The 27,273-nt window shown below is 36.2% G+C and overlaps 1 protein-coding gene across 1 annotated transcript in view; it reads left to right on the top strand.

The window, feature by feature from the left end:
• Window positions 1–27,273, top strand: part of POT1 (protection of telomeres 1) — a 46,408-nt gene that overhangs the window by 387 nt on the left and 18,748 nt on the right. The window contains exons 2-11 of the mRNA XM_032221692.1: window positions 2,473–2,545; window positions 3,066–3,157; window positions 8,332–8,436; window positions 9,655–9,693; window positions 11,866–11,980; window positions 17,113–17,243; window positions 19,727–20,017; window positions 21,127–21,282; window positions 25,660–25,817; window positions 26,736–26,818. Coding sequence (XP_032077583.1) covers window positions 2,473–2,545; window positions 3,066–3,157; window positions 8,332–8,436; window positions 9,655–9,693; window positions 11,866–11,980; window positions 17,113–17,243; window positions 19,727–20,017; window positions 21,127–21,282; window positions 25,660–25,817; window positions 26,736–26,818 — 1,243 coding nt within the window. The remainder of the gene's footprint in view (window positions 1–2,472; window positions 2,546–3,065; window positions 3,158–8,331; window positions 8,437–9,654; window positions 9,694–11,865; window positions 11,981–17,112; window positions 17,244–19,726; window positions 20,018–21,126; window positions 21,283–25,659; window positions 25,818–26,735; window positions 26,819–27,273) is intronic.

Here is a 27,273-nt window from a genome sequence, read left to right as displayed (position 1 = left end):
ATATTTAATGTTTATTTTTTTTAAAAAGTGGGTTTATTTAATCCATTGGGACGGATTCCCAAATAAATGGATGCAATTTATCTTCCTAAAACAGCCCACTTGCTAGGGAAGATTGTCCTTTGGAGCGTTGCCCCAAATGCCAGGCAGATAGATGTATCTTTGGAATTGCAAAGTTCTGAATTCGATGATGATGATATCTTTAATATTACAAAACAATATCTACCTATCCCAGAATCTTGGGCAGGACTCAATGGATAGACAAAAATCCAGTCTGAACATCTGGCTAACTTTACATACAGCTATAATATATTACATTATATGCCACCAGACTCCCAGCATCTCTGGGTGGTTATATCCCTTCCTGTCTTGTAACTAGATGTGACCTCTCGTAATAAGTATTAGGTTCAGTCAAAGTTAAATCTCATGTATGTTTTAGTCCTACAAACATAAAGATTTCTTTCCACAGTGTCTGTCTTGCATTGCTTCAGTTTAAAATTAGTTGCTTTAAAATAGGTATCTCTTTTCCTGATATTTCCAATTCCTGGGGGTGGGGGGCAGACCCCAAACCCAGACTATTTTACACAAGCAATTTGGTAATTCTAAGTTGGATGTTTGACACACAAACATGGATTTACAAACTGGTCTCTTATCCTTATATAGGATTTGCTCAAATTAACCTCAGTTTAAGAACCACAGGTCTAATATATAGATATTTAGAGAATAAACAGATTTTTAAGTGAACCTTTTCCATATGGGAATCCACATGATCCATTCATGTTTTAATTTTAAGTTTTATTTTTGGTTTTTATTTCTTTTTCTGAAGACAGACAAGTGCCTTCTGAATCTTAGGCAATTTCACTCTATGTGGGTATATAATATACAGCTTCGTTTTACTGATACAGAATTACAGCGGGAGAAATCTTTAGAATATAAAGCTAACAGGACTGGAATAAAAAGCTATCTGGCGAATTATTAGGATTTTTTACTTTTCTTTTAAATAGTTTATGAAACCATTTTTTAAATTAGTAAACCATATCACAACATTTTTTTCCCTTTTTATTCAGTATAAAATGAATTCTATGTCTAGCAGTAATTTTCTGTTGTGCCATTTATTCCAATATAAAGAGTAGGTATGTTATTTTATATCACCTATGCTTTGGAATATACCCAATATGATTCAAGGTACAACAATATATTGGGCCTGTTGTTGACATTGTTATATACAGATTCCAGGCTTTCTTGGGAATCTTTGCTTTTCCTTGATGTTGAACAAGTATTTCAGTTGCCGTTTACATACTACTTATGTTTATTTTGAGGAAAACCTCTGCAGAAAAATCATGCAATCAGACTTCATTGGTATTCATATATACAGCGTGCATGACATTAAGCGAAAGATGATGTGTTTTTCATTGCTGATAATGAACTCAGAACTACAAAGTAAAATGGAGCATTAGGAAGAGCCACAGGAGTTTTGTAAGAAAAATGTTTTAACTTAATTTTGTCAGCTTTCAAAATAGCCAGCAAAAGAGTTCTATGTCTGCTCAGAAATAAGTTCCACTAAATTCATTGATACTAAAGCAGCCATAAAGTGAGATTTGGACATTAAGTGTGAAACCTACTGGGTCAGGCTGGACAGCCTTTACTTCTATATTAAAAGTCACATAGACAAGAGTTGGGACTTGCAATAGACAGGGACAGTTAGAAGTTACTTAAAGGAAGTGTCCCCATTCACTAACCACAGGATGTTCTTGCCAATGTCCGTACTTGTGTTAAGAGTCCAAACCACAAAGTTCAATTAAAGTTCGTTAATAACACGTAAGCCATACCTGAAACAAAAGGAGAAGTAAGACCTTCATCTCCTTATAAGGTTTTCTCCTCAAGGTAACCACTAAGAAATGTGTTAAGTATTTCCGTGTTGCAATGCTTTTGAGAATGTATAAGAATACGTGCTTCGATAATTAAGGTTGTTCAGAACTTGCAATGCTAAGCCATGGGCTAGCTTTCTGAACCTGGCTGCCAAATAAACTTTTCCTGTATCCTGAGATGTCTAACACCTGTCATTTTCTGCAACAATACCTATTACAAAATTAGTGAAGTTAGGATTGTAGCCTGAATCGCCATCATTATCCCAATCGTAATACTTATTGTCAATGATACACTGTGTAAACATTGGCTTGAAGGGAAATGAAAATTATTTTATCTAACTATATTGCGTTCCTCTGAGAGTTGCTTGTGGCAGAGAAGTGATGATATTGCCTTGCCAGGTTGCATTTGCCTTATATTTATATTTTAGGAACATTCTCTTAATTCCTCTGCCTCTGTAAAATATCCTGAATCTCTTTAGTATTCTAGAAATATTTCAAAAGGATGTGGGAGATAATATTGTTTAAAGGTATAGTTTTAAGTTCTGAATATGGTTGATATTTATAAAATTTCAAAATGTATTAATTAGGGTATTTTTCTCTGTTTTAGGGATCATTTGTTACATCCCATCAATTGATTAATCTTGGAAATGGGACACCTTTCTTCAAGATAGTACTTCAAGGTATTTCAGCACAATTACTATATTCTCATGATTCTTAGTTAGGTTTATCAAACAAGGTGTGTGTTCAACAAGGATGGTGTGGGTGAGATATACAGAATACAACAGTAGTGAATGATCACAGAACATGTATATAGTTCCTGGGGGAATGGGTGCAAGTTCTATTGTGCAGTGTAAATAATGTAAATATTGTTTGAGAACAAAAGCTTTCCAAACTATGACTCTTGCTTTTTAGTATTTGTTTACCATGCCTACCTGTAAAGTGAAAAAAGATGAGCATAATTTGGCTCGTAGAATGACTTGGGGGACAGTAAATTCTTTACACATCCTTCCCTATTAAAAATGTTCTGAGAACTACTGCATATAAAGAAGTGTTTTCTTCTTAACGGTCCAGGGTTTCCTTCATACTCTGATGAGAAATAATCTGATATGCTTAATCATAATATTGGCAAATGTGGGAGCGGTAGCTGTTGTTGTATTTAGACAAATGCAAATAGTGAGACTGTGATATTTAACTTTTCAGAATCAGAAAATTCATCTTCCAGGAATAGCAGCATCTATATTTTAATATTTGGGAAACTGGCAGAAGATTGTGCCAAAGTTGTCCAACAAGGGGTAAGAAATTTTATTTTTCTTGTTAGTAATATTAATATATATTGTATATCTATGTTACCCAATTGATACCTGTGATGTTGCAATACCAATATGTATCTTTATTTTAATTAATCAATGTTCATTGTCATTTTCCACAGATTTTTGGCTGGTTTTCTTCTTTTTGCCTCATCTTTTTTTAAAAAAAATTGCATGGTAATATGACGAATGTTAACATTTTTTTTCTTACTCTTTCAGTTGTCTTCTAATTGTCTTACAACCATTCACACTTACGATTTATTCAGTCATGTTTTTTAAACAGACCATTGTAATCCAATACCATTTCTGTTTGTTCTAAGTGAGCATCTGGATGTGTTAAAAAGTGAATATGTTAGATCTATCCAGCTCACAGAATTTCGTATGTAATAAAACATGGGCTATTCTATACCAAAACCAGGAAAGATTCTTCTGTTATTTCTAAGACAAAATTTAAGGCTATATGTCAACCTGAGCAACACAATCATCATCTCAATATCCTGAAATCCAACCATAGGTAGCTTTTGTAGAACCGACAGTTGGCAGAATAACTTCTGCTGTTCAGGTGCACATTTATGAAAGTTACAGGATCAATAAGGCCCTTATCAATTTCCTCATCTACTACCTAAGCAGATTAATCTGTTTGTACGAAATTAGAAGTATACTGTACTGTACTGTACTGTACTGTACTATACTATACTATACTATACTATACTATACTATACTATTGAAAAAAAACAGAATGTACCCTGTTTCCCTGAAAATAAAACATCCCGGGATAATAAGCCCAATTGGGCTTTTAAGTGCATGCACTAAAATAAGCCCTCCCCCAAAAATAAGCCGTACCCAAAAACATTGCAACACAGCAACAGCCATGAGGTGAACACGAGACTCGTTATTTCCTGCACCTCAAAAATAATAAGACCTCCCCAAAATTATTGTGGGGGTCAAAAGAAAATAAGACCCTGTCTTATTTTCGGGAAAACACGGTATTAAATTCTGTGTAACCTACTATTAAGAATAAGAACATAAAATGATTTTGAATTGAGTTTTGATTCCTGGTAATTCTTTGGACACAGCCATCTGGTACTAGCAACTTGTAGGTATAGTATAAATATTTTTAATAAATACATTTATATAAAAATTATATGTTCGCAGTATGGAATTGGCGAGAAAATCTATTTTGCCAACTCTAATTCAGTCTTTCTATAAGTGTCCCGGAATGGATGAAAAAGATTAAAACTAACAAAAACAAAGTTGATGTCAATAAAGCAGGTTAAGAAACAACAGAGGGAAATACTCATTTGGAAAAAATAAACTTGCAGTTTGTGAAGGAATATAGATACAGAACAAAGTGACAAAGTATAGAACGGAATGGAGTGCTAATACTAAGAAAATATGAATAGAAAGTCACTAATGGTTTAAGCAACAGCTATCATTAAGGGCTCCAATAGGTGATTTTTAAAAGTTGCAGATTCATGTGAATAGAATGAATTGCAGACTCTTCAAGGAACCTTGAAAAAAAGCCAATTAAAGCATATAGCAAGAGCACTAAATTTTTCTAAAGAAAAAATTTGGGCAGCCAAGTCCACTGATAAAATAAAGAGATTGTGTGATCCAAGTAATGTGCCTGTTTTAAAATTGTAGCAGCTTCTTCTGCACTCATAGCATTGGCAATTCAACAGAGATAATGTATGGATTTATGGTCAAATAGAACATGCTTATCAAGGATCTTTTTTCTAATTGTTAAAGCCCTCATATCTTTTTTCAGGCCTACTTTAGCTTTGGAAACTGCAAAACAATTCTCTAAAAAGATGTGTTCCCTCATCTTCCAAAGCACTTCTTTCCAGTGATCAACATATCCCTCTTATTCATTTGCTTAGTTTTATTTTTTAATGTGTTGCAGTACTCTTGAAGACTGTAACTTACCCATAATAAATATAAGAACAGATTTTGAAGAGTTAAACTTTAAAAACTTGCATTGATTTACCCATCTTGGGTAAATAAGGTTAAGAAACTGAAAGTTCTGTGGAACAGCTTTGCCTTTTTATTTTCCTAAATTCCATCAGGAAATTTACATCTGGACCTCTGGGGCAGGCTTTGTTAGTAAGCACTATTAACTCTGCCTTATCTATATTTAATTTCATCTCCATTTACAGTGGATTCCAGTTGTGGATTCAGAATTTCCTGTAGTGCATCTATAATAAAAGGAAAAAAGAGAAAAGTGAATTGGATGGCAAATTGATAAAAATCTCTACAAATGTTTATGCATTCTATATTTGTAAAGAGAGCCAGCTTGGCTAAGGCAGCAGACTGCTGCTGTTAATTGCGAAGTCGTGTCTGACCTATCACGACCCCATGGACGACGTTCTTCCAGGCCTTCATGTCCTCTACCATCCTCTGGAGTCCATTTAAACTCAGGCCTACTGCTTCGGTGACTCCATCTACTGGTGACTGGCCGGTTTGATTGCCTTGCAGTCCAAGAGACTCACAGGAGTCTTCTCCAGCACCACAGTTCAAAGGCCTCAGTTCTTTGGCGCTCAGCCTTTCTTATGGTCCAAGGCAGCAAGCTAGAAAGCAGGAAAGAGTCGGTTTTAGTCCTGCCTTAAGCATAAAACCAACTGGATGACCTTGCTCCAGTTAATCTCCCCAAGTACTAGGAAGAACTACCTTTGAAACACCTAAAGACCTCATATCTTTTTTCCAGCCTACTTTAGCTTTGGAAACTGCAAAACAATTCTCTAAAAAGATGTGTTCCCTCATCAAAGTATAGCCAGCCAAACAAACAGGTTTAAAGATAGTTTCTATCCTTGAGCTGTGAGACTTTTAAATACAACCACAATCACTCCATGCACATGCTAGTTTTTTTTCTTTCTTTTTTGTTTCTGTTATAAGTTTGCACCAGTGAGGTTAAACCAATTTCGTTGTATTTAAGTACAATGACAATAAAGATTATACTTATACTTATATACTTATACTTCCAAAGCACTTATTTCTTGTCAAAAAAGCCTCTGAGACCACTACAGAAGTTGCCAGGAACCAAGTCTGGCTGAAAGTCTCAAACACATACACACACATATTCATACACTTTTTATTTTTGTAAAACGTAAATGCCAGTTCTTTTTCCTGACTTGGGCCCATCTTGAGAAAATAAAATTTAATTAAATAATCAAATCAGTGGCACTTCTGCGTGAGTCCATTACTTTCAGTGGCATGTGCATATACAATTTGGTGGGAAAAAAATATTCACCTATCCCTCTGGATTTTCTAAGCATTTGCAAATCTTTTCCATTGAAAGCTATGAGAGCTTTACACTCTCTCTCAATAATATAAGTCAATCTGAATGAATGAATAACAGGAAAATGCAGTTCATTGGTTTCATAAACAAAGTCATCTGCAGGCAATATGACATTGTGAAAATGTAATTGACCCTTTAAATTCAGCATCTGGTTGCATCAACTTTGGTTTCAAGAGTTACAAAACACTTCTTTTCTCATCAGATTCAGTGGCAGAGGTACACAAGAAGCTGAAAGGGAGTAAATACTTTTTCACAGAAATGTTTCATCAAGTCCATCAGACCTACAACCTCCGTTAATGTCAAACATCAAAAATGATTTATACTGTATTTACACTGGAATAAGCTATGTCACTACCCTGGAGATATTTGAAAATATTTTCTATTTTTCTGCCTCTGTGTTTGTATACATAAGAGTTTTAAAGAAATTTCTGGGTTACTTATTCTGACAAGCTAATATAGTCTGGCTTAGAATGGCTTCATTTCATCGTCACTTGAAAGTATTATTGTGTTATTACTCCAGTGAAGTTTTCAGGTTATTGACATTTAAAACACTGTTTAGAAAGCATGTAATGGAAAGCTTCATTACAAAAGTCACTCTTCATAAAATGACATTTTTGACTTTATAACTATTTGGCTTTTGGTTAATACCATGCTGAAAAATATGTGTGTATATTTATATTTATACTCATATTCTGATTTATAAAATATATTGGTGAAGAGGTCTTATTAAGAATTGACTTTTTCAAGAAACATTTTTTTATTTGCACTTTTTCAGACATTCTATTAGTTTTATCTCGATTATTCTCAAAACAGACTTTTTCAAGAAACTTAATGTTTTTATAATTATCTTACTTAAGTGACCCATCGCTTTCATTCTTGCACATTTCTACATCTGATTTTTTTAAAAACTTGGTCTTGTTTTGCCTTATTTCCTCATTAATTTAAGTGGTTTAAGTTTGCTAACCATAGCAGTCAGAAACAAATATGTGAAATAAACATTTAAACATATTTCCTAGCATGAGAAAAATTACATGTATTTCTTGGTTAAAGTGGGTTTTATTTTAAATTTGCCATATACAACATGCTTAGTTATAGTTATATAAACATCATTCAGATTGATATTTGCAGTTCAAATCTCTGCTGTTGGGTTTTTCTGTTACCCAATTCTACCAGATTGCTACTATATCAAGGTGGTTTAACCAACGATAATCTGCAAACCTATATTCTACACAATCCATTCTTCTTTTGTATTGTATTTTTGTTGTGGTTATTACATTTATTTAAAATCTTTGTTTTTTAACATGCATTTTCTCTTTGTTAAAGATTGTAATATATGGAGATACTATTCATCTTAAAATGGGCAGTTAGGTTCTGCCTCATTTTATTCATTTTAGCATTTTTCAAAATTATAGCAATAGCACTAGTATTTAGACATATACTACTTCATAGCACTTTACAGCACTCTCTATGGCAGGGCTATTAAACGTGCTGCCCACGCCCGGTTTACCGAAGGGGGGAAATGTCCCGATTCGTCACGTGACATTGCCATGATGATGTGAGTTTGACACCCCTGCTCTAAGCAGTTTACAGGGCCAGCATATTGCTGGCTCCCGACAATCTTGAGTTCTCATTTTACCGACTTTGGAAGGATGGGAGGCTGAGTCAAGCTTGAGCCAGCCAGGATCGAACTCCTGGCAGTGAGCACAGTTTGCCTGCAATAGACATTCTAATCACTGCGCCACTACAGCTCTTATTATCAGCCTCTTCTTATAATTTTTAAAAGGTAGAGGTGATGTAAATGGTATAACAATAGTGACGGATATAGTAACATGCTAATTGGCTATATATTTTTTGTTTTCAATAGGATATCATCATGGTGGCTGGATTCAGCTTGACAAAGTCCACTAATGATCCCAATAGACATGGATGTCAGGTGGAAGTGTCTGAAGAAGCCGGCTCAACGATCTATGTACATTGAGCAAGGATTTTTTTTCTCATTCTCTCCATTTATACTTAATCTGTAGTTGACTTAGGCAGTGATTTTAAAAGATGACTATGGTTATTAAAATTAATGAAAATCGAGAACTTTTACAATGACACATAAACTTGTTCCTTTCGTATATTAGAAACTGCCAGATTTAAACCAGTTATGGCTAAAGTTACATCTCTGTTTTATATTTTTCCTTTCTAGGAAATAGGATCACTAGTGGTCATTATCAATAGATAACACAAAGAATGAAGAAAGAATAATTTTAATTTATACATGATGTTTTATATTGTTTAATTTATACATGCTTGTTTTAGATTGTTTTTATGATGGCTGATGGGAGTTTTTGAAGCAGAATGCAAATAAATAAATATGTAATTAAACAAAACGTTAAAAATACTAAATACTAAAAATACTAAATAATATAGTAAATACTAAAAAATACTAAAACCAAAATAAATTTTACTGTATATTACAGTATACATATAGTTGTGTATCTATGATATAGATATAGATATTTTAGTTAAAATATCAATGCTATATTTTTGGATCTTTAAATCTAAATATTTAAGTTATAAAAATCTGAATTTCTCATTGTCCCTCATTGATATAATTGTTACAGCAATAGCACTTAGACTTATATCCCACTTTACAGTGCTTTACAGCACTCTAAGCAGTTTACAGAGTCAGCATATTGCCCCCAACAATTTTGGTCCTCATTTTCCTTACCTCTGAAGAATGGAAGACTGAGTCGACCTTGAGCCTGGTGAGATTTGAACTGCCAAATTGCAGTCAGTCAGTAGAAGTAGCCTGGAGTACTGCACTCTAACCATTGCACAACTGTGGCTCATAAGAGCTCACCTGGTTATAGGAGAAATAAAATCCCTAGTTAGGATTTGTGAAGATGCTCCTAATTGGTATAATATTCTTAGTGTTATGTTTTCAAAATAATAAATTGGCAGTGAATCTATTTGCAAACTAGTACCTTATTTTAGAGAATGAACAATGATGAACAAGAAAATGACATCTTATTCACGAGATCATTTTCATTTTACCCTTTTTCATAGCACCTGAAATAAATGTCTATTTCTGATATAATACTTAATTTAGTGTTTAATTTTGATAAATATTTAATGAAAACCTTGTTAAAATATTGGCATGAAGTTTTTTATAGTGCTAAGAATTTTTTTACCCCCACAGGTTTGTTCTGGATCGACTGGGGCAGAAACAGCATCCGTGGTAAGTTTGAATCAATTAAATTTTGTGGGCTGAATATCTAAAAATAAGTTTTCTCTATTTTGCATTAGATGACAAGGCCTAGGCCAATCTTATCCAGACTGGATAACCAGCAATACACATTAGTTTTTACCATATGTTAAAAGTACTGACATTAAAATATAATTAAAAAGTATTGACGTTAAAAGTGGAGAATAACATACATGTTCTCAAATTGTTCGGGTCACTCCCTGGTTTACCTGGGTGCAAAGTCGATAAGTATGGGAGTAAATACAATGGTCCAGAAATTGTTAGAGATATGTACAAATAATTGGTACAAGATGACAACTACACTTCTGTGTTCTGACCCCCCTCCTTCTCCGTTCAGGAACAAAAGCCAAAAGCCACGTAACTAAAAAGGTTTCTTTTAATCAGTCCCAGCTTTTGTTGGCTTCAAACCCAAATAAACAAAGATAATAGCTCTGGCAAAAGTCCTGTAACTCACAAAACACTGCAACCAGGATTCTATATATACAGCCACTTATCCAAGTTAGCTTCTCTTGATATATGAACACGAACGAGGAACGTTGACTTCTGCAACCAGGGCATGGCACCAGCAGTCTCTTTTATCAGCAGGAGGGGATTCTAATGAGCAACAGCTGCTCGTTATCATCTCCTGTAAGTACTCAGTTGTTCTTTACCCTGAGTAGACCTGCGCCTGCATGCATCCTGATACAACTCCCAAATGCTTTCATGAACATTCCCTTTGATCCAATGCTCTGCCGCCACCTGGTGGCCAACCAGTCTCTCGCTCTGCTCGGAGTCGACACCCTGTCCAGAGTCCTCCACCACCTCCAAGGCCGACTCATACGACCCCTCGCTGTTGGAGTCTGGCGGCTGTAACGGCTCCTGCCGGGCCACAACGCTTCTGTAACCAATTTATTTCTTGTGGACATTGCAGCAACACAGAACTTTGCCACTGCATACGTGGTAGCCAGGTTTGTGTCCTGGAGGAGAAAGCCTACATAAAAATTGTCTGCCCTCCCTGGCACTCTCTCTAGTAAGGGGAAAATATGTGCAGACTTACAAACTCTGTATAGCTCACAGTGTAATAGAACATGTGAGATATCTTCCACTTCTCCTTTACCACATATACATACCCATTCTGCTATTGGTGTTCTCTTATACCTGCCCTGGAGGAGTGCTGAGGGAAATCTGGCTCTGAAGAAAGCTATTCTTTGTTTTGGGAAGATCAGGTCATTTAGATATCTTACCGATTCCCACACACCCTGTTTAATTCTGTCCCTACTGTGGAGAGGAAACCTATTTAGTTCTTCTTGGAACTCCATGTCCTTCGTTCTATTGATTATTACTTGCTTTGCTTGAGCAAAGCCTAGAGACATTAAGAATACCGATGAGAGCCCATAAGAGCCCAGCTTGTGATCAATTGCCTGTTTCCAGGGGGAGGGGAAGTTGTCAATCAACACTAGTAGGGACAGTCCCTCTGGAAAGAAATGCATTTTAAGCCAATGAATGATCATCATCTTCCAGGCTCTTACCTGAATTTGAGGCATGCCTATCTCAATTCTTAACTGGGCATTTGGAGTTCCTTTGGGTGCAGCTAGGATGGCTCGCAGGAATTTGGTTTGTATGGTTTCTAGCAAGTCTTTATTTGCAAGGATTCCTGTTTGTGCCGCATATAGAATTTGTGCCAATGTTTTGGCCTCAAAAAGTTTTAAGGTATTAACTGCCCTCTGCCTGTGTAAAAGAGATGATATCGTGTCCCTCCCCCTCTGTTGAAAGAAGGCTGTTCAGTTTTGACATAGATGACTTCTTTGAACCCTCTTTCAATAATTCCTTCCATTCTCCATCATCCAGTCAGAGTTGAAGAAGCTCCTTGGATGAGAAGTAAAACATTTTCAAAGAAGAACCACTTTCCTCTGGAAAAAGCTCATTTGGGACATCTGCTTCTGTATTTTTTAAAAAATGAGGCATTATGTAAATTTGCATGATGAAATCCACTACTTGAAAAAATTAACTGACTCTAGTTTATATGGGAAAAAATCTATCTTTTTTTCCATAATAGTTTCTACTATTTTAAATCTTAACAAAAAAAAAATAGTTCAATCACGGATTTTTTGACCAGTTTGCCATAGATCATTTTCTAATTGGGTCATTTTTATTTTATCTTGCCAGAAAGTTGCTCCCATATATACATACACTCCTCTGAATCAGCTTAAAAATGAAAGTGTGGTCAACCTGTATGGGGCTGTGAAATTCTTCAAGCCTCCATATTTAAGCAAAGGAACTGGTATGTATGATTGAATATACACCTTATCATTATAATATGTTAGAGCAAGTGCCTTTTTTTAAACAAATGTGTGTCCAAGTAGATTGTGGATTAGTGGCCAATTTCAGATAAACTGCCATAGCTGATCAAGTAAACATTCAGTCATATCAGTCCATTCTGGAGAAAGTTGTGGAAAAGGCGCTCAAATGATAGCATCAAGAGGATCAAATGGATTATCTGGATCCATATAAATCTGGTTTTAGGCCAGGGTTCAGTGCAGAGGCAGTATTGGTCACATGCTCATGATGTTTGGCAGAGCATGGTATATCCATCCTAGTGCCCCTTGTTCTCTCAATGACTTTCAATACTGTTGACCATAATATCCTTCTGGACCAGCTGTGAGAATAGGACTAGGGGGCACTGTGCGGCAGTGGTTCCTCTGGAGTCAGTTCCAGTTGATGATGACAGATGGAAAGAGATTGATTCATGGCTCCTTATGTGTTGGGTGCTTCTGGGCTTGATGATCTTCACACTGGTAGATTTGCCATTACTTTGGGGTGCAGTATTATTTGGATGCCGATATAGTCAGCTCTACATCGTCATACCAAGCTCTGTAGGTGAAGTTATCGTTGTATTGACCAGTGTCTGGAGGTTTTTCAGGTCTGGATAGGGTAGAACAAACTGCTCAATGTTAACAAGCCTGTGTGCTGCATTGAATGCCAGTGGCTTCCAAATGCAATTCAGGTGGTTGACGATTGCCTATAAGTCCTGTATGGCAGAGGGGATTGCATACCTGAAATAATGCTTGTTTCCAATTGTTTATTGTATTCAATACATTCTGGTGGCAAGGGTATGCTCTAGGTCCCCTCCTTTAGATGTTGCCATCTTGTGGGACTAAAAAGTGTGCCTTCTCTGTTGGTAGTCCCTTACCTTGGGACAGTGCCCCCCCCCCCCCCCGAGATCAGGACAAGTGTCTCTCTCCCATGATTCTAGAAAGCTTTGAAAATCTGGTTTTAGTCCAAGGCCTGGGATTGATGTTATTTGTTAAATGACTCCTTTGCTTTATTATTAGAGCATTTTAGTTTGGCTGCCTATGATTTAATATCTTTAGCTGCTTTTACATCTTTTTTAGTTTTGTGCCCTGCTCAGTGTTCAATAATTTTGGTGGTTATTAAATTTAAATAAATAAATGAAATAAATTGTGATCTCGCAGAATGGGCAGGAATCTTGCAGAATTAAATTTAAAGAAGGGGGAAGTAGGCATGTTCATAGCAGACAGTGGTCCAGAATAAAACCTGAATGTGTCCAAACCTCTTTCACCATATTTTTCTTAAGTTCCATTAATTTATTTTTCTTAAGAGGATTTCTCTAATTTTATCTGATCTTAAAATTACTGAATTTATTTTTTATCTTACATCAAAATTACCAGTTTGCAGCTTTTCTTTCTTTCTTTCTTTCTTTCTTTCTTTCTTTCTTTTTTTTCTTTCTTCTCTCTCTCTCTCTCTCTCTCTCTCTCTCTCTCTCTTTCTTTTTGGACTTTTGAAGTTTATCACTCAAGGTTTCTAACAGAGGAATGGTTTCTGAATTAAGGGGACACAGGCTATGGAGCAGGAAGAAAAGTTCAGTAGCTGAGTCTCTGCTGCTGAGTTTGATTACTCTCATTTGTCAATGCAGTGGAAACTGCAGAAGAAAAGAGAAAAGGCAAGAAAGAAGAAATAAGGACTCAGGAAAACAAAGAACTTAAGAGTTACTCCTTCCTCCAAAAAACAAACTCTTTGAATTAGGCGAGCAAGTTGGCCACAGGCTCTTTACCCATTATGGAACTTAATTTAATAAGAAATGCAAACGTTTTGCTAATGTGAGACTGTTTCCTGTGCATTAATTTTGAAATGCAATTTTGACTTGCATTTTTTCTTTGTAATTGTAACACTTATTAAGTGACCACATTGGTGTGAGTGCCTTTGGAATAAGGAAAGAAAATATGCAATATTGAAGTAGCCAATTTTTTAAATTGCTAAAGTATGCGTAATTTCATTTGAATTTGTTTCTCCATAAACAGAATCTGAAATTTGCAGTCCTTGTGCAATTATATTTTTTTCAAGAATAATTACTTTAAAACAGGGATCTACAACCTTGATAACTTTTAAGACTTGTGGACTTAACTAGCTGAGGAATTGTGGAAGTTGAAATCCACAAGCACTAAAGTTGCCAAGGTTGGAGACCCCTGCTTTAAAACATCCCAAACTAAAGTACACCACCAGAAAAAGTTGGAAAGTCATGCAGAATTTTCAGAAGAGTGTGATATTGTTGTGAGACTCCACAGATACTGTAAGAGGGATCTTGGAGTCCTAATGGAAAACCATTTAAATATGAGCCAGCAGTGTGCAGCAGCTACCAAAAACACCAGCACAGTTCTAGGCTGCATAAACAGGGGGAAAGAATCAAGATGACAGGAAGTGTTAATACCACTTTATAATGTCTTGTTAAGGCCACACGTGGAATCCTGCATTCAGTTTTGGTCACCATGATGTAAAAAAAATATGTTGAGAATCTAGAAAGAGTGCAGAGAAGAGCAACAAAGATGATTAGGGGACTGGAGGTTAAAATATACTAAGAACGGTTGCAGGAACTGCGTATGTCTAGTTTAATGAAAAGAAGGAGTAGGGGAGATATGATAGCACTGTTCCAATATCTCAGGGTCTGCCACAAATAAGAGGGAGTCAAGCTATTCTCCAAAGCACCCGACGGTAGAACAAGAAGCAATGGGTGCAAACTGATCAAAGAGAGAAGCAACTTAGAACTGAGGAGACATTTCCTGACAGAACAATTAATCAGTGGAACAGCTTGCCTCCAGAAGTTGTGAATGCCCCAACACTGGACGTTTTTAAAAAGATGTTGGAGACCCATTTGTCTGAAGTGGTGTAGGTTTCCTGCCTATGCAGGGGGTTGGAGTAGAAGAGCTCCAAGATCCCTTCCAACTCTTCTATTCTCCTAACAAGAAAGATGAAGAATACACTGTGAAATTGGTGATTCTTTCTCATTTAAATCTCTCCCTTTTTTTCAGATTAGTCACAGTTCAGCCTTTGTGTTTTGGAAAGGTTATTATTGGTTCTTTTCCAAACAATTTACAAAGCCATTTTGGCCTACAAACTTTATTCAAATATGCCAATAAAGTGTAATTTTGATAATTAAAGTACCACTGCAAATGTAACCATAATCATACTTAGCTTTGAAAAAGCAAATGAAATGAGCAGAAGTGTATTGGAAATTTAGATAATTTGGAGAGGCGGATAATTTCTTCTTACTGTATAATTCATAGACTTTCTCTATTCCTGTAAAATCACCTACAAAAAAACATTTTTGCTTGCTTGTGTGTAATGTGGGTAATAGAACCATGAGAAATCTTAGCTTTTAAAATTAGTACAACAAAGTCATTATAAATAATTGGTTCATTCCAAATTTAATCACATTTATTTATTTTCATTGAAATAATTAAAATTTAATTAACAATGACACTTGCCATTATAATAAAATTGACTCCTTGCTTTAAAAGGGATTCAACTGCTTAAATAAAGAAATTTGTAATGACAAAATATGAATCCTCAAAACAAAGAGTCTATGTAGTAATTGCTTTTAAGCATAAACCCTTTGAAGTATAGAAAATAATCCTAGTACATAGCTCAATTGAATAATTGGTTTTTTTTCCAGTAATTTAATTTAGATTTTCATAAATTACTCAATTCGCAGGGGGAAAAATCCTTATTTTTTATTTTTTTAATTTTATGAAATGATTCCCACATACCATGGTATTGTAAAATGTTACCCCGTTTTATAATAGCAATTTTAGTACGTAGTTATTCGAATTTAGTTTCATTTATGAAGCTCTTGTTGTTAGTTGCAAAGTCGTGTCCGACCCATTGCGACCCCATGGACAACGTCCCTCCAGGCTTTCCTGTCCTCTACCATCCTCTGGAGGCCATTTAAGCTCACGCCGACAGCTTCCGTGACTCCATCCAGCCACCTCATTCTTGGAAAAAAGGATTCTGCAAATTTCAACTTCTGTTTATGCAGAAACAAATGAAAATGAACACACATTAGCAATTTAAAAAATTAGCTAGTTCAACATTGCATATTTTCTTTATTCAATCCAAAGGCACTCACACCAATGTGATCACTTAATAAGTGTTACAATTAAAAGGGAAAAAACGCAAGTCAGCATCCCTTCAAAATTAATGCATAGGAAACAGTCTTACACTAGCAAAACATTTGCATCTTCAGGAGACAATAGCTGGAACAGAGTTCTTCCTGACTATGAAAAGTGACACAAGTTTCATACAATTAGAAAAGTCTTAGACATCTTCCATTAATTTCTACGTGAGTGGATTAGTAAGCTTTTCCAAAATTAGCATCCCAACAAAACAGTTTTCCATTCAAAAACTTTCGTGAGAAGATACTTGTTTCTAAATGTATGAAAACAGATGGATATGTTTTTCTTCTGCTGAGACAGAAAGCAAGAACTTTTTATTGTATATTTTAAAACTTTGGAAAAATTAGCATACAAAGCTTTATTTTCTTGTTTTATTTGTTTATTTTTGTAAAAAAAACTGTCAGGGAATTTACTTTCAAATAAAGTAGATGCGTAGAAAAACTCTAGCTAAAACACTTTATGTATAAGAACCTGTTTTTTTAAAAAAACACTAAATCATTCATGGAACAGACAAATATTCTGGTAACAGTTATGAAATAGGTTGGATTTTATTGATCCCCTCATCAATTCATATTGATTTTAAATAAGCAGATAGATCTAATTGATTTGTCCTTAAAGGAGAGGGATGCAGTTTGTTTGCTATGGTGGCAACAACACAACTGACAACATTTTTGTATGAAAAATAAGCTATTGATACAGTCAGTCAATTAGTAGCAGACTAACCAGATTTTGCTATTTATGATACAAACTTTTCAAATATTGCTTTCATTCACTTGTATTGGCACTGTGAAAGATCGACAAGGAATTAATACTAAAGTCATATGGAATCTTACAGTTTAGTACTTATATTCCTACGTACTATATGTCAATTGTGTCAGGGATATGGAAACCAAAGATTTCTTTGCATGCTAAACATTCTTTTTCTTTTTTTTTTCAACATGTCCAGATTATTGTTCAATGGTGACCATTGTAGATCAGTCCAACGTGACGTTGGTGTGTTCATTTTTTAAGGCATTCAAAGATGCCCTTCCACAGATCTACAGGCTTGGAGATATTGTTCGATTTCACAGAATAAAGGTAATTTTAAAGCACTTGCAGCCACGTTGTAAGAAAGCTGCACTATAGACTGTTCAAAGGAAACAGAGCAGATACTACTTGGCATTAATCTTTGACAGAGAAAATTATATCTTTCATGGAAAATGCATAATGGTTGCTCTTACCCAGTAAACTGAACTAGAAGGCTTCATGTGGCCTTTGGGTGACATGGTGGGAGATGCAGTGGAGTCAAACAAAATACTGAATTTAATTTTAATTGAATTAAATTTAGATTACATTAATTATAGATAGTAGAATAATTATTTAGGAATGTTGCTTTCTACTGCATTAACATCAAGCGAATTTTTTAGACAATTCCTGGACTTTAATGGACGGCAGAAAGTCTTGAGTTTTCTGCCATAGTAATATTATTCTTGTAGATAAGCAGAACTAAAGCTTTCTTAAATACTTTGTGCATTTTGTCTTTGCCTTATGATAAGGGTGGGTTTTTGTATCTGCTCTGTCATCCTATGTATCTTCAACTCTGATAAATGACAGCAAGTTTTTTTCTTCTGTTAGATACTTTACTTCTGTGCTTTAATGTTTAAAGAAATGCAAGCATTCACAAATATTACTTAGAAATACTCTTTTGCTCAATCTTCTTGGTCATTACTCTTCCTTATTTATTTTTGTTTACCATTCTTTTAGCAGAATCTTAATGTCCTTGAACTTGTAAATCTCCTCTTTCACTTTTCAACATATTTCAATCTTGGTGGAGCAGAGGATAATTTGGGTATAATTTTTCAACTTGGCCAAGTGAACTGGATGCAAAGTTTTACAGCTGAAAATTGTGGGTGTTTACTTTATTCAATGGTTTCGAATTAGGGAATATTCACAATATTAAGCAATATTAATATTTGGTATGTAGCGTACCACAAAAAGCATGTTGGTTTGATTGCATGAATTTTATTCTGGTGGATTTTTTAAAATTTTAAAATTTGGTAGCATTAGAGAATGAAATGTTCACTAGAGAACGAAATATAAGCAAATTTATACTTGGCATTAATTTAGATCCTGTTAAAATTTGTGAATTTTTTAAAGGATTATGTATCGTTTACTTCATATTGCACATTAGTTTAGGTCAGTGATAGCGAATCTTTTATCCACCAAGTGCCCAAACTCTGTGCGTGTGCATGCCCAAACTGAAAGGTGCAAGCAAACGCTCGCATGCGTGAACATGGACACATGCATGCACAGACATGTGTACATGCGCAGCAGAGACCCAAAGACCAGCTGGCTGGTGGCAGGAGGGTCATCCCAACACCAGCAGCACAGCAAGAGATAAGATCTTTTTCTTTTGTGAGTTTCTGTTTTGTCGTTTGCAAGGAAATAGAAGTTCACAAAACAAGTGGATGATACGAGTCTTTTTTTAAATTCCCCAATCAGTTATAGAAAGAATCCATTCCTCGAACAATCTTAACTGATCTTCTCCAAACCAATTGTGTCCTTCTGGCCCAGTTGACTTGTAGCCCATTGCATCTGCTGACCAAAATACTGAACAAAATCGCAGTAGACTCAATACAGAGTTTAGGAAAATAAATATACAGAGGTAGGAACGATGAGACAAATATATTCTCCCATTGGAAATAACATTTGAAATTATGTACATTTTCCTTATAGCATATATTGGTGACCAGCTAAGTAAAGAAAATAGCCATTTCAGGTATCATTGTACTGATTACAGAAGCTGATTTATTGCACCAGAGACTAGTATTATTTTTATCTTAGGAAGATTTATTACCTGGAGTACCTAATTTTGAAACTGCTATGCTTTTCAGATGTTGATCATTCTTTTAGCAACCAACTGCAAATAAAAATGCTATAATCAGATGTTTATTATAGCAGAACAGCTGTTTTCATGAAGCATCAACAGTGCTGGCTTACATTGTTTCTAGTGCAAACACACTGAAATTCAACATTTTTGCAATCTAATGTCTTCCTTCAGAAACAGGGAGGCAATCTGTAGTCCTGTGTTAGTATCTTTACTGCCACGTTAATAGTCACTTTATGCGTTTAATTCTAGAAGGCATCACACTATGTTTTCTGCAAATAAAATGGCCATATGTCAGGGGTGTCAAACTTGCGGTGTCACGTGACATATTGTGACTTTCCCCTACCCTCGCTAAAATGGGTGGGTGTGGCCAGCACATGACACATCCGGCCCCATTGGCTGTGAATTTGATATCCCTGCCATATGTGCTCAGTTTATATATGTTGGATTTCAGATAATGACCCCAAACATATAGAAGAATGGAGGACTTTTTCGGTTCCATCAGTTGAAATTAAAAAAAAAAATCAAATAATCAAATATTCTGAAACCATAGTTAACCAATTATTAACTGTAATTTGACACTTTCTAAGCATCTTTTTTTTTATTTCATAATTTTAGTATTGCAAGCTGATATGAAACCTTGACATTTTAGGAGGAACTTTAGATAACATCATTTTTATTCTTATTCTTGTAGATCAAAGAATTTAATCACAGGATGCAAGGGACTTCAGGCCCTGGATTTAGTTCACTTACATTTGATGGTAACATTGGAGCTCCAGTGATTCCCCGAACATCTAGTAAAACATTTTCATTTACGGATGAAGATAGAAAAACCGTAGAAGACTTGCGAATTTGGGTGGCAAGTAATCTTCTCAGTCTGCCTCCCATGAAAAAATTATCTGAAATTTATCCACCAATGTTTTTTGAATTCACTGGCAAATTAATAGGAAAAGCTAAAGTGGATGGATCTTCTTATCTTCTCAAGGTCTGTTGTTATGATTATTCCCATCCTTGCACTCTTTATATTTTCATTCAACTGTAATTTCGCACTAGTCATAGGTAGGCTATAATTGAAAGTATGTCTCTCATTAAAATAGTTTTAAATCTTTTGCTAGAAATGCTGCATTTTTAAATTTCCTGAAACTTTCGGAGACCAAAGGTTTCATTCAAGCAAGTTAATAACTTATGGTTTTCACTTATCGTGTTTTAACTCAATTTATGGTGGCATCATTCCAAGCTGACTTCATTATTTTATGGGCCTGATTGTCATTCAAATAATTAATAGTACTTTGGGAAGAAAATAGTTTTTCTATCTACTTGTAAACATCCCTGCTTGAAGCCATATTTTTCCTATACTGTTAATCTATGAATATTTTAGTATTTCCCAACTACGGATTTTGATTTCCATTTTCCCTATAAAGCAGGGCAACTAGGATTGTTTATTAAACATAAACATATTCAAGTAGAAATATATTTCCTAGGATTGAACTGCTTTGCTTCTTTCAAACCTGTATGCTTTGCAACTTGCCAATGAACTGGGGCGGGGGGGGGGAGGGAATGAAATGCAAAGAGCACGAGAGCATGGAAACCATTAAAGTCACCACTTGCAGGAGTTGGAGGAAGAGATGGACTGTTCCCATAACAAAAGGACATTTCATGATTGGACAATGTGATCACCCATGGGTGGGGTGAAGGGGAAGCTATTGTTTCACAAGGCAAGCATTTGCGCAGGAAAACCAAAGCTGGTTTTGTTTCTTCAGTACCAATATGGTGTATCCAATACACTTTTGACAATTGAAATCTCCCTAGACTGTTTCCTAGTTTTGGTTCGCTAGTTGGACAGTTAACATTCTGTTCTTTTAAATTATTCTTCAGGAAGATTGCAAAATAATGTTCTTTATAGAGAAATAACTGTCTCAGAAAAATTTAACAAAGTGTATTTGAAGAAGCAGCTTTGGGAAATTATAGTCTTAACAACAACACCTTTAAGGATCAGGTTTTCAATCCTTTATTGTAATTTTTAATCTTTACTCTGGAATATTCTTGGTGCAATTTTCTCTGATTCCAAAAAGAGTGTTCTTTGTTTCACTGCAGGTATGGGATGGCACAAAATGCCCTTTCCCATCTTGGAATGTGTTTGTTAACGAAGAAGACTTAGAGGGAGATGAATGCGTTCTCCGTCGATTAAAATACGTAACTGTGGATGTTGTAGCTTATGATAATCATGTGCATCTGGCAAAACTATTAAAGGTAAAGGAACTCCTTGTCAATTATGGCTTTATTTTTATTTTATATTTCTAGTTCTGCTTTAGTTTTTTTTTTTTTTTACTAAAAGTCAGTGTACAAGTTCATTTATTTAAATTAAATAAATTTAATGAATATAAATTATGTAATTGCCATGATTAGTTCCAACAAACCAAATCTCCCAGGGTAGAGCAAGTAAAGAAAATTCAATTAATGTATTATGAAAGAGTTTCTTAAAGGGCTATGATATATCTTTTGGAATGCAACTATGAACATTTGGAAAAGAGATGAAGTCTTCAGTTTCTTTCCTATTACTCAGATAAACTTTTTTTTTAAAATGTAGCTTTTATTATAAATTACGCTGTTTCATTTTTTCATTATTATTTTTTAAAAGCACTTTTTCAAGGAAAAAATAAACATGGACTTCTATGAATTTGTTCATAAATATTAATTTCTAAATGTTTCATTTTGCGATTCGTAAACTTTTGGGAATCCTGCAATGTAGAAAGAAAACATTTTAATCTTTATTCCTTATTAGAGTGCAATTTTTCTAGGAAGACTATTTATAACAGGAATTATTACTGCAATTAACTCTTAAATAAGGATATATATAGTAGTATTGCATGTTCAAGATTGCCATATGATTCCATTCTACTGTTAAGGCTGAGGTTGGTACAGGTAATCATTCGCTTCCTACCTATTGTTTAGCAATTAATCAAAATTATGATGGACCAACCTTTAGACTACTTACAGTTCTGATTCACAGTTTCAACGGTGCTCCTCCCTACAGTCACATGGGCAAACTAAATGCTCAACAGCATGGATGCATTTACAGCTGTTTGCAGCATTCCAGGGTCATGTGACACTGTTTTACAACAGTTTTGCCAAAAACAGACACTTAACCCATGTCAGGGTTCCAAGTAATAATCCCAATGAAATCAGACACCGAGGCTTGAAGTTCCTCAAAGTTCCATTTTATTACAGATGTTTCTAAATGATAATGGCACATCTTCCAGGTTTTTCCCACCCAAAAGAAAGTCTAAGCACCTACCCGGTGCTCCTCTCCTACACTCACATGTCCATCATATGGTCCAATCAAAGCACCGTCGCAATTGGAGATGCCTCCCAGTCACAGCCCTCCAGTTGCAGGGCAGAATGTTCTTGACTCTCAGAGAAAGGAATGTTATTATAACTATATATCTCCATACAATTCCCCCCTCCCAGTTTCCCACAGACTAAATGTGGCAGGCCTGAAGATTCAATGCCCAAGGTGACTTCCAGGCCGGACAACCCACATAGTTACAAAGCTTTTCCAACTTACCATTGTTGGTATGGCTCTAACGTAGCTGGAGAAAGTTGCATTTTCTTTTTAGCCATTCGCATTCTCACTTGCACTGCTGAACATGAATCACACTGCAATGCAGTCATGTACCAATTAATGCCAACCATGTCTCCGATTCCAACCTGCCATATGGAAAATGAGCTCCAGTTGTTTGGGAATTTACATTTGTAGGTTTGCTGCTTGGTTTTAAGCCATTTTCACTAAATAACCCTTAAGTTAAATTGGGATTTCTTTTCTTCAGTGCCACTTTTTAAGGGAAAGAGATAATTGACTTGCCCTTGTTCACTGGAGATAAATCAAAGTTAGGGCTCCTTATTTTCCATTCTGCCTTAATTTGCTTCGGATTCTTACTAATTAAAATGCAACAAAACAGCTTGTTTTACCTATGGGAGGTAGACTTCATCTTTTTTGCTGCTACATTTTATGACAAAATAAAAACCTAATCCTGGTACATTGATCCAGTTGTGCAAATGTATGGAAACTGGTTGTGTGCTCACTGTGTCAAATTCTGTGGTTCAAGAGTGAGCATTTGGAAATCTATGCCAAGCCAAGAAAGTGTTCTGACCCAGCTCCCCAAACACGACAAACCCTCTGAACTCAAACAATTCCTTTATTAGTAGCGCCAGCAGCCCTGGCAAAAAGTTTCTCTCCCAGGCTGACCGGAAGATAAATAGTTGTCTGCCACATCTACTCATCTCCGCCCCACTGCCTTTTATTCCCAGAGTGAGGGTGGGTCTTCACTAGCAATGGTGACTTTTCCATCCCAAGGATCGGCCCACAAATTTCCACTGCTCTCCTCTCCTCTGCCTTCTGTGCATCCACTCGTCAGGCACTGGACCCAGCTGTTCCTTCTCTTCCTCATCGGCCACTTCCAGACCTGGGGGCTGTTGCCTCTCCATCGGAGGGCTGATGGCAGTCCAGACTCCGCCTCTGTCTCTCTCCCAGCTCCATTCCTTCTTCCCACTCGGAGCTCTCAGTTTGCCTTGATGCTAACCCTGACTCCCATGCCACTGCCTCCTCTGATTCGGCTGCTGGAGGGGCAGGTAGCTGACAGGCCACAACAGATAGATACAAGTGGCTCTTGACTTATGACCATAATTGCGACCAGCTTTATCACTGCTAACCGAGTTGATTGTGAAGTGAGTCACACACAATTTGATTACCTTTTTTTTGCTGTGTTGCTAAGTGAATCATGTCATCGTTAAGCAAATCCACTTCCTTGGTTGACTTTCCTTGTTGGAAGCTGGCTGGGAAGTTCATAAATGGTGATCCCACGATATCAGGACTCTGCAACTGTCATAAATATATACTAGTTGCCCTGTGCCCAAATGTTCACAGCTCTGCTGCAACAAGTTGGAGGCTCACTATTTTCAGTGCTGTTGTAACTTTGAATGGTCACTAAACAAAATGGTTGTAAGTCAAGGGCTACCTGTGATAGGACTGCTTTACTGGCAAGACAGGAGACTCTAACAAACTGAACAAGGAGGTGAGGACTAGTAAACATACTGACTATGGAGGGGAGGTAATTGGAAAAGCAGCATTGGAGAAGCAAGATCATTGATGCTAAAGAAATGCATGTTCCAAGAACATTCTGAGCTCATTCGTCTTCCTACAAGGATTATGCAATGCAGGAGTTTTTTCTATTAGTGGCTTTTTGGTTGTACTTAAGCGGTTATGAATTTTTAAATATGGAAGTATTTCAATAACTAGTTGGTGCAGGCTTGTGCTTAGAATTTCCTGTTCACAAGCTAGAAAGGTAAATGTATGCAATGCTGCCACCCTCTGGAAAATACTGATAGTGCACTAGAACGTTTTAACCAGTAAGTGTGGTTAAAGATTGGTGCATTTGTTTTGCATTATGTCACTGCTGGGAGGCGATGGGTACTGATTTTCTAAATAATACTTGTGTGCAAAAATTCATGCCCCATAAGTACATAATACCTGACACACCTCTGTATGATACAAAGTTAAAGATTTTTCCAAAATCTGCAATCCATATTCGTTGCTTACTTGCTTATAAATTTAACAAAAAGTATAAATATGGCCAATATTTAGATACCCTTTTGGTCAATACTTCGATACCTTTTTTGCAGAAACAATAGTTTCCAACCATTCCTTATAGCCAGCTAATTCTGTTTTTTGAGATTTTTTTAAAAACTTTTTACTACATAATTCTTTTAGCTCAGAAATATTCTTAGGTTTCCTTACATGCACTGTGCATCTAAGATCTTCCCACATAGTTTCAGTATTATTCAAGTTGTGGGAAGGTACAGTATGTTTTGGATTGTTTCTTTGCTGAAATATCCAATTTTCTTTCACCTTCAGTTTCTTCATTGACAGAGACATTCCTGGTAACCATCCATCAACGTACGCCATCTTATGTAAAAAGAAATCCACTTAGAACTAAAGAATTCTGATTTTGCTTTGTTTATTTTCAGAATTGTGTCAGACTCTACTATTCTAAAAGGGACACGGAGGCTCAGTGGCTAAGACACTGAGCTTGTTGATCAGAATGGTCAACAGTTCGGCGGTTCGAATCCCTAGCACCACGTAACGGAGTGAGCTCCCGTTACTTGTCCCAGCTTCTGCCAACCTAGCAGTTCAAAAGCATGTAAAAATGCAAGTAGAAAAATAGGAACCACCTTTGGTGGGAAGGTAACAGTGTTCCGTGTACCTTCGGTATTAGTCATGCCGGCCACATGACCACAGAAACGTCTTTGGACAGCGCTGGCTCTTCAGCTTTGAAATGGAGATGAGCACCACCCTCTAGAGTTGGGAACGACTAGCACATATGTGTGAGGGGAACCTTTACCTTTACCACTATTTTACATGCCCAGTAACTCAGTATGTCTTTAATGTTCTAGTGTAATTTTAGGCAGCTAGGAAAGCTTACAATTATATCAGTTCTACATTCAGTAAACATTATTTTACCATTTAGGATTCAGTTAAAAATTACTATTGAATTGCAAGAAAGTATATATTGGCATAATTATATGTTTTGTAGATAACAGTAATCCAATTTTTTTTCTGTGTATTTTAAGATTGGACAGTTCATTTCAATGTACAACGTGCATGCGAAGATGCACAGTTCTGAAACCGGGTGTGATGTCGTACAGTTTCTTCTTCATGGAGGCACCGGGCATGGTCGTGGGATTGCTGTCCTTCCCGAAAACCACCCAGATATCATAGAACTAAAGTTGTGAGTAAAGAACATTTACAATTTGGAAAGGAAACATGTCAATTTGTTCAACCTGTCATTTCCAATTATTGGAGAAGCCTTGATCAGTTCAAGAATCATACTGTTTCATTTTAATTCTATCCCCCAAAGTTTTAAAATTCTCCAGTGGACATCCCACAATTCTTTGAAATTAGAATTCTAAATGTTACACTGTTTATGAACTCTGGTGTGAATCTTCTGTGGTGGAATGGCTGTATTTCCAGGAGGGAGGGAGTGCGTTCCAAAGGACAAGAGACAGCATAGTTTAGATAGTTGGTGTGATAGAAAGAAGGTGAAGATGGTTCTTCCCTAACAGTTCTGTGTGTGTATGTGATGAGCACACAAACACAAACACACATACACACAGAGTATAGACACATACTTGTATAGATTTGTAATGTGTTCATCTGGAATAGGGGTGGGGAACAACGATTCTTTTATGACCAGTATTGTGGCTGGCTGGCACAGGAATTCTGGGAGTTGAAGTCCATGAGTCATAAAAGAGCCATTGTTCCCCACCCTGCTATGGAATAAAAGGATATCAACAGTTACATACAAGTACCATGCTTGTTGCAGTAGTACAATAGAGTATATATCAACATTTAGTTAGCAGGGAATGCATCCAGCTCGTCATTTGTCAGATGTCAAATAATACATTACGACAATATTGGCTTTCATACACCATCACATTTTCAAAAGACCTTGTAATTTTACATTTTAGATCTGAGCATAACATTCTGGACATAATGGCATATAAATTTAGAGATGTGAAAAATATGGCACAATCAACATCTGCTAATATCAAACTCTTGTCATTAGGCAGTGGGATTGACTAAAAACTAATTTCCCTTTTTAATATTTTGATAAACTTTATTTACTTGTATTTTTTTTCATTATTAGATATCTGGACACTATTGAATTGGCATTAACTGACAGTTCAGAAAGAGCTTCCCCGGAACCTGAAAATCCATATACTCATATATGTAAGTTTTAAAAAATAAAATAGATCATATTCATATACTGTATTTTTCAGACTATAAAATGCTGCGGATTATAAGATGCACCTAGTTTTTGGGGAGGAAAACAAGAAAAATATCTGCCTCTGCCTCCCAGTAATTTATCTTCTTTCAGCAAACAGCCTGGTCAGTTCAGCACAGCTTGATTTAGTACAAGCAGCTGATTGCCGGTTGGATTGGTCTCTGAAATACCGCTGATCAGCTGTTGCAGGCTGCGAGGATCGCCGCTGCCCACTGTTGCCGCTGCCCCGCCATCTCCATTGCCGCCTCTGCACAACCCACTTTATGCCCCCATGCATCCCATTGTCAGCCTCCATGTGCCCATTTTTGACTTCCACATGTCCTGTTTTCAGTCCATTCCAGGCAGCAGATAGGCAGTGGTGGCAATCCCTGCTGCCTGGAACAGGCCAGAAATGGGATGC

The sequence above is a fragment of the Thamnophis elegans genome, chromosome 7 (assembly GCF_009769535.1).
Source record: "Thamnophis elegans isolate rThaEle1 chromosome 7, rThaEle1.pri, whole genome shotgun sequence".
NCBI lineage: Eukaryota > Metazoa > Chordata > Lepidosauria > Squamata > Colubridae > Thamnophis > Thamnophis elegans.
Note: the sequence above shows the minus strand (reverse complement) of the source record. Positions and strands in the feature narration are given on the sequence as shown.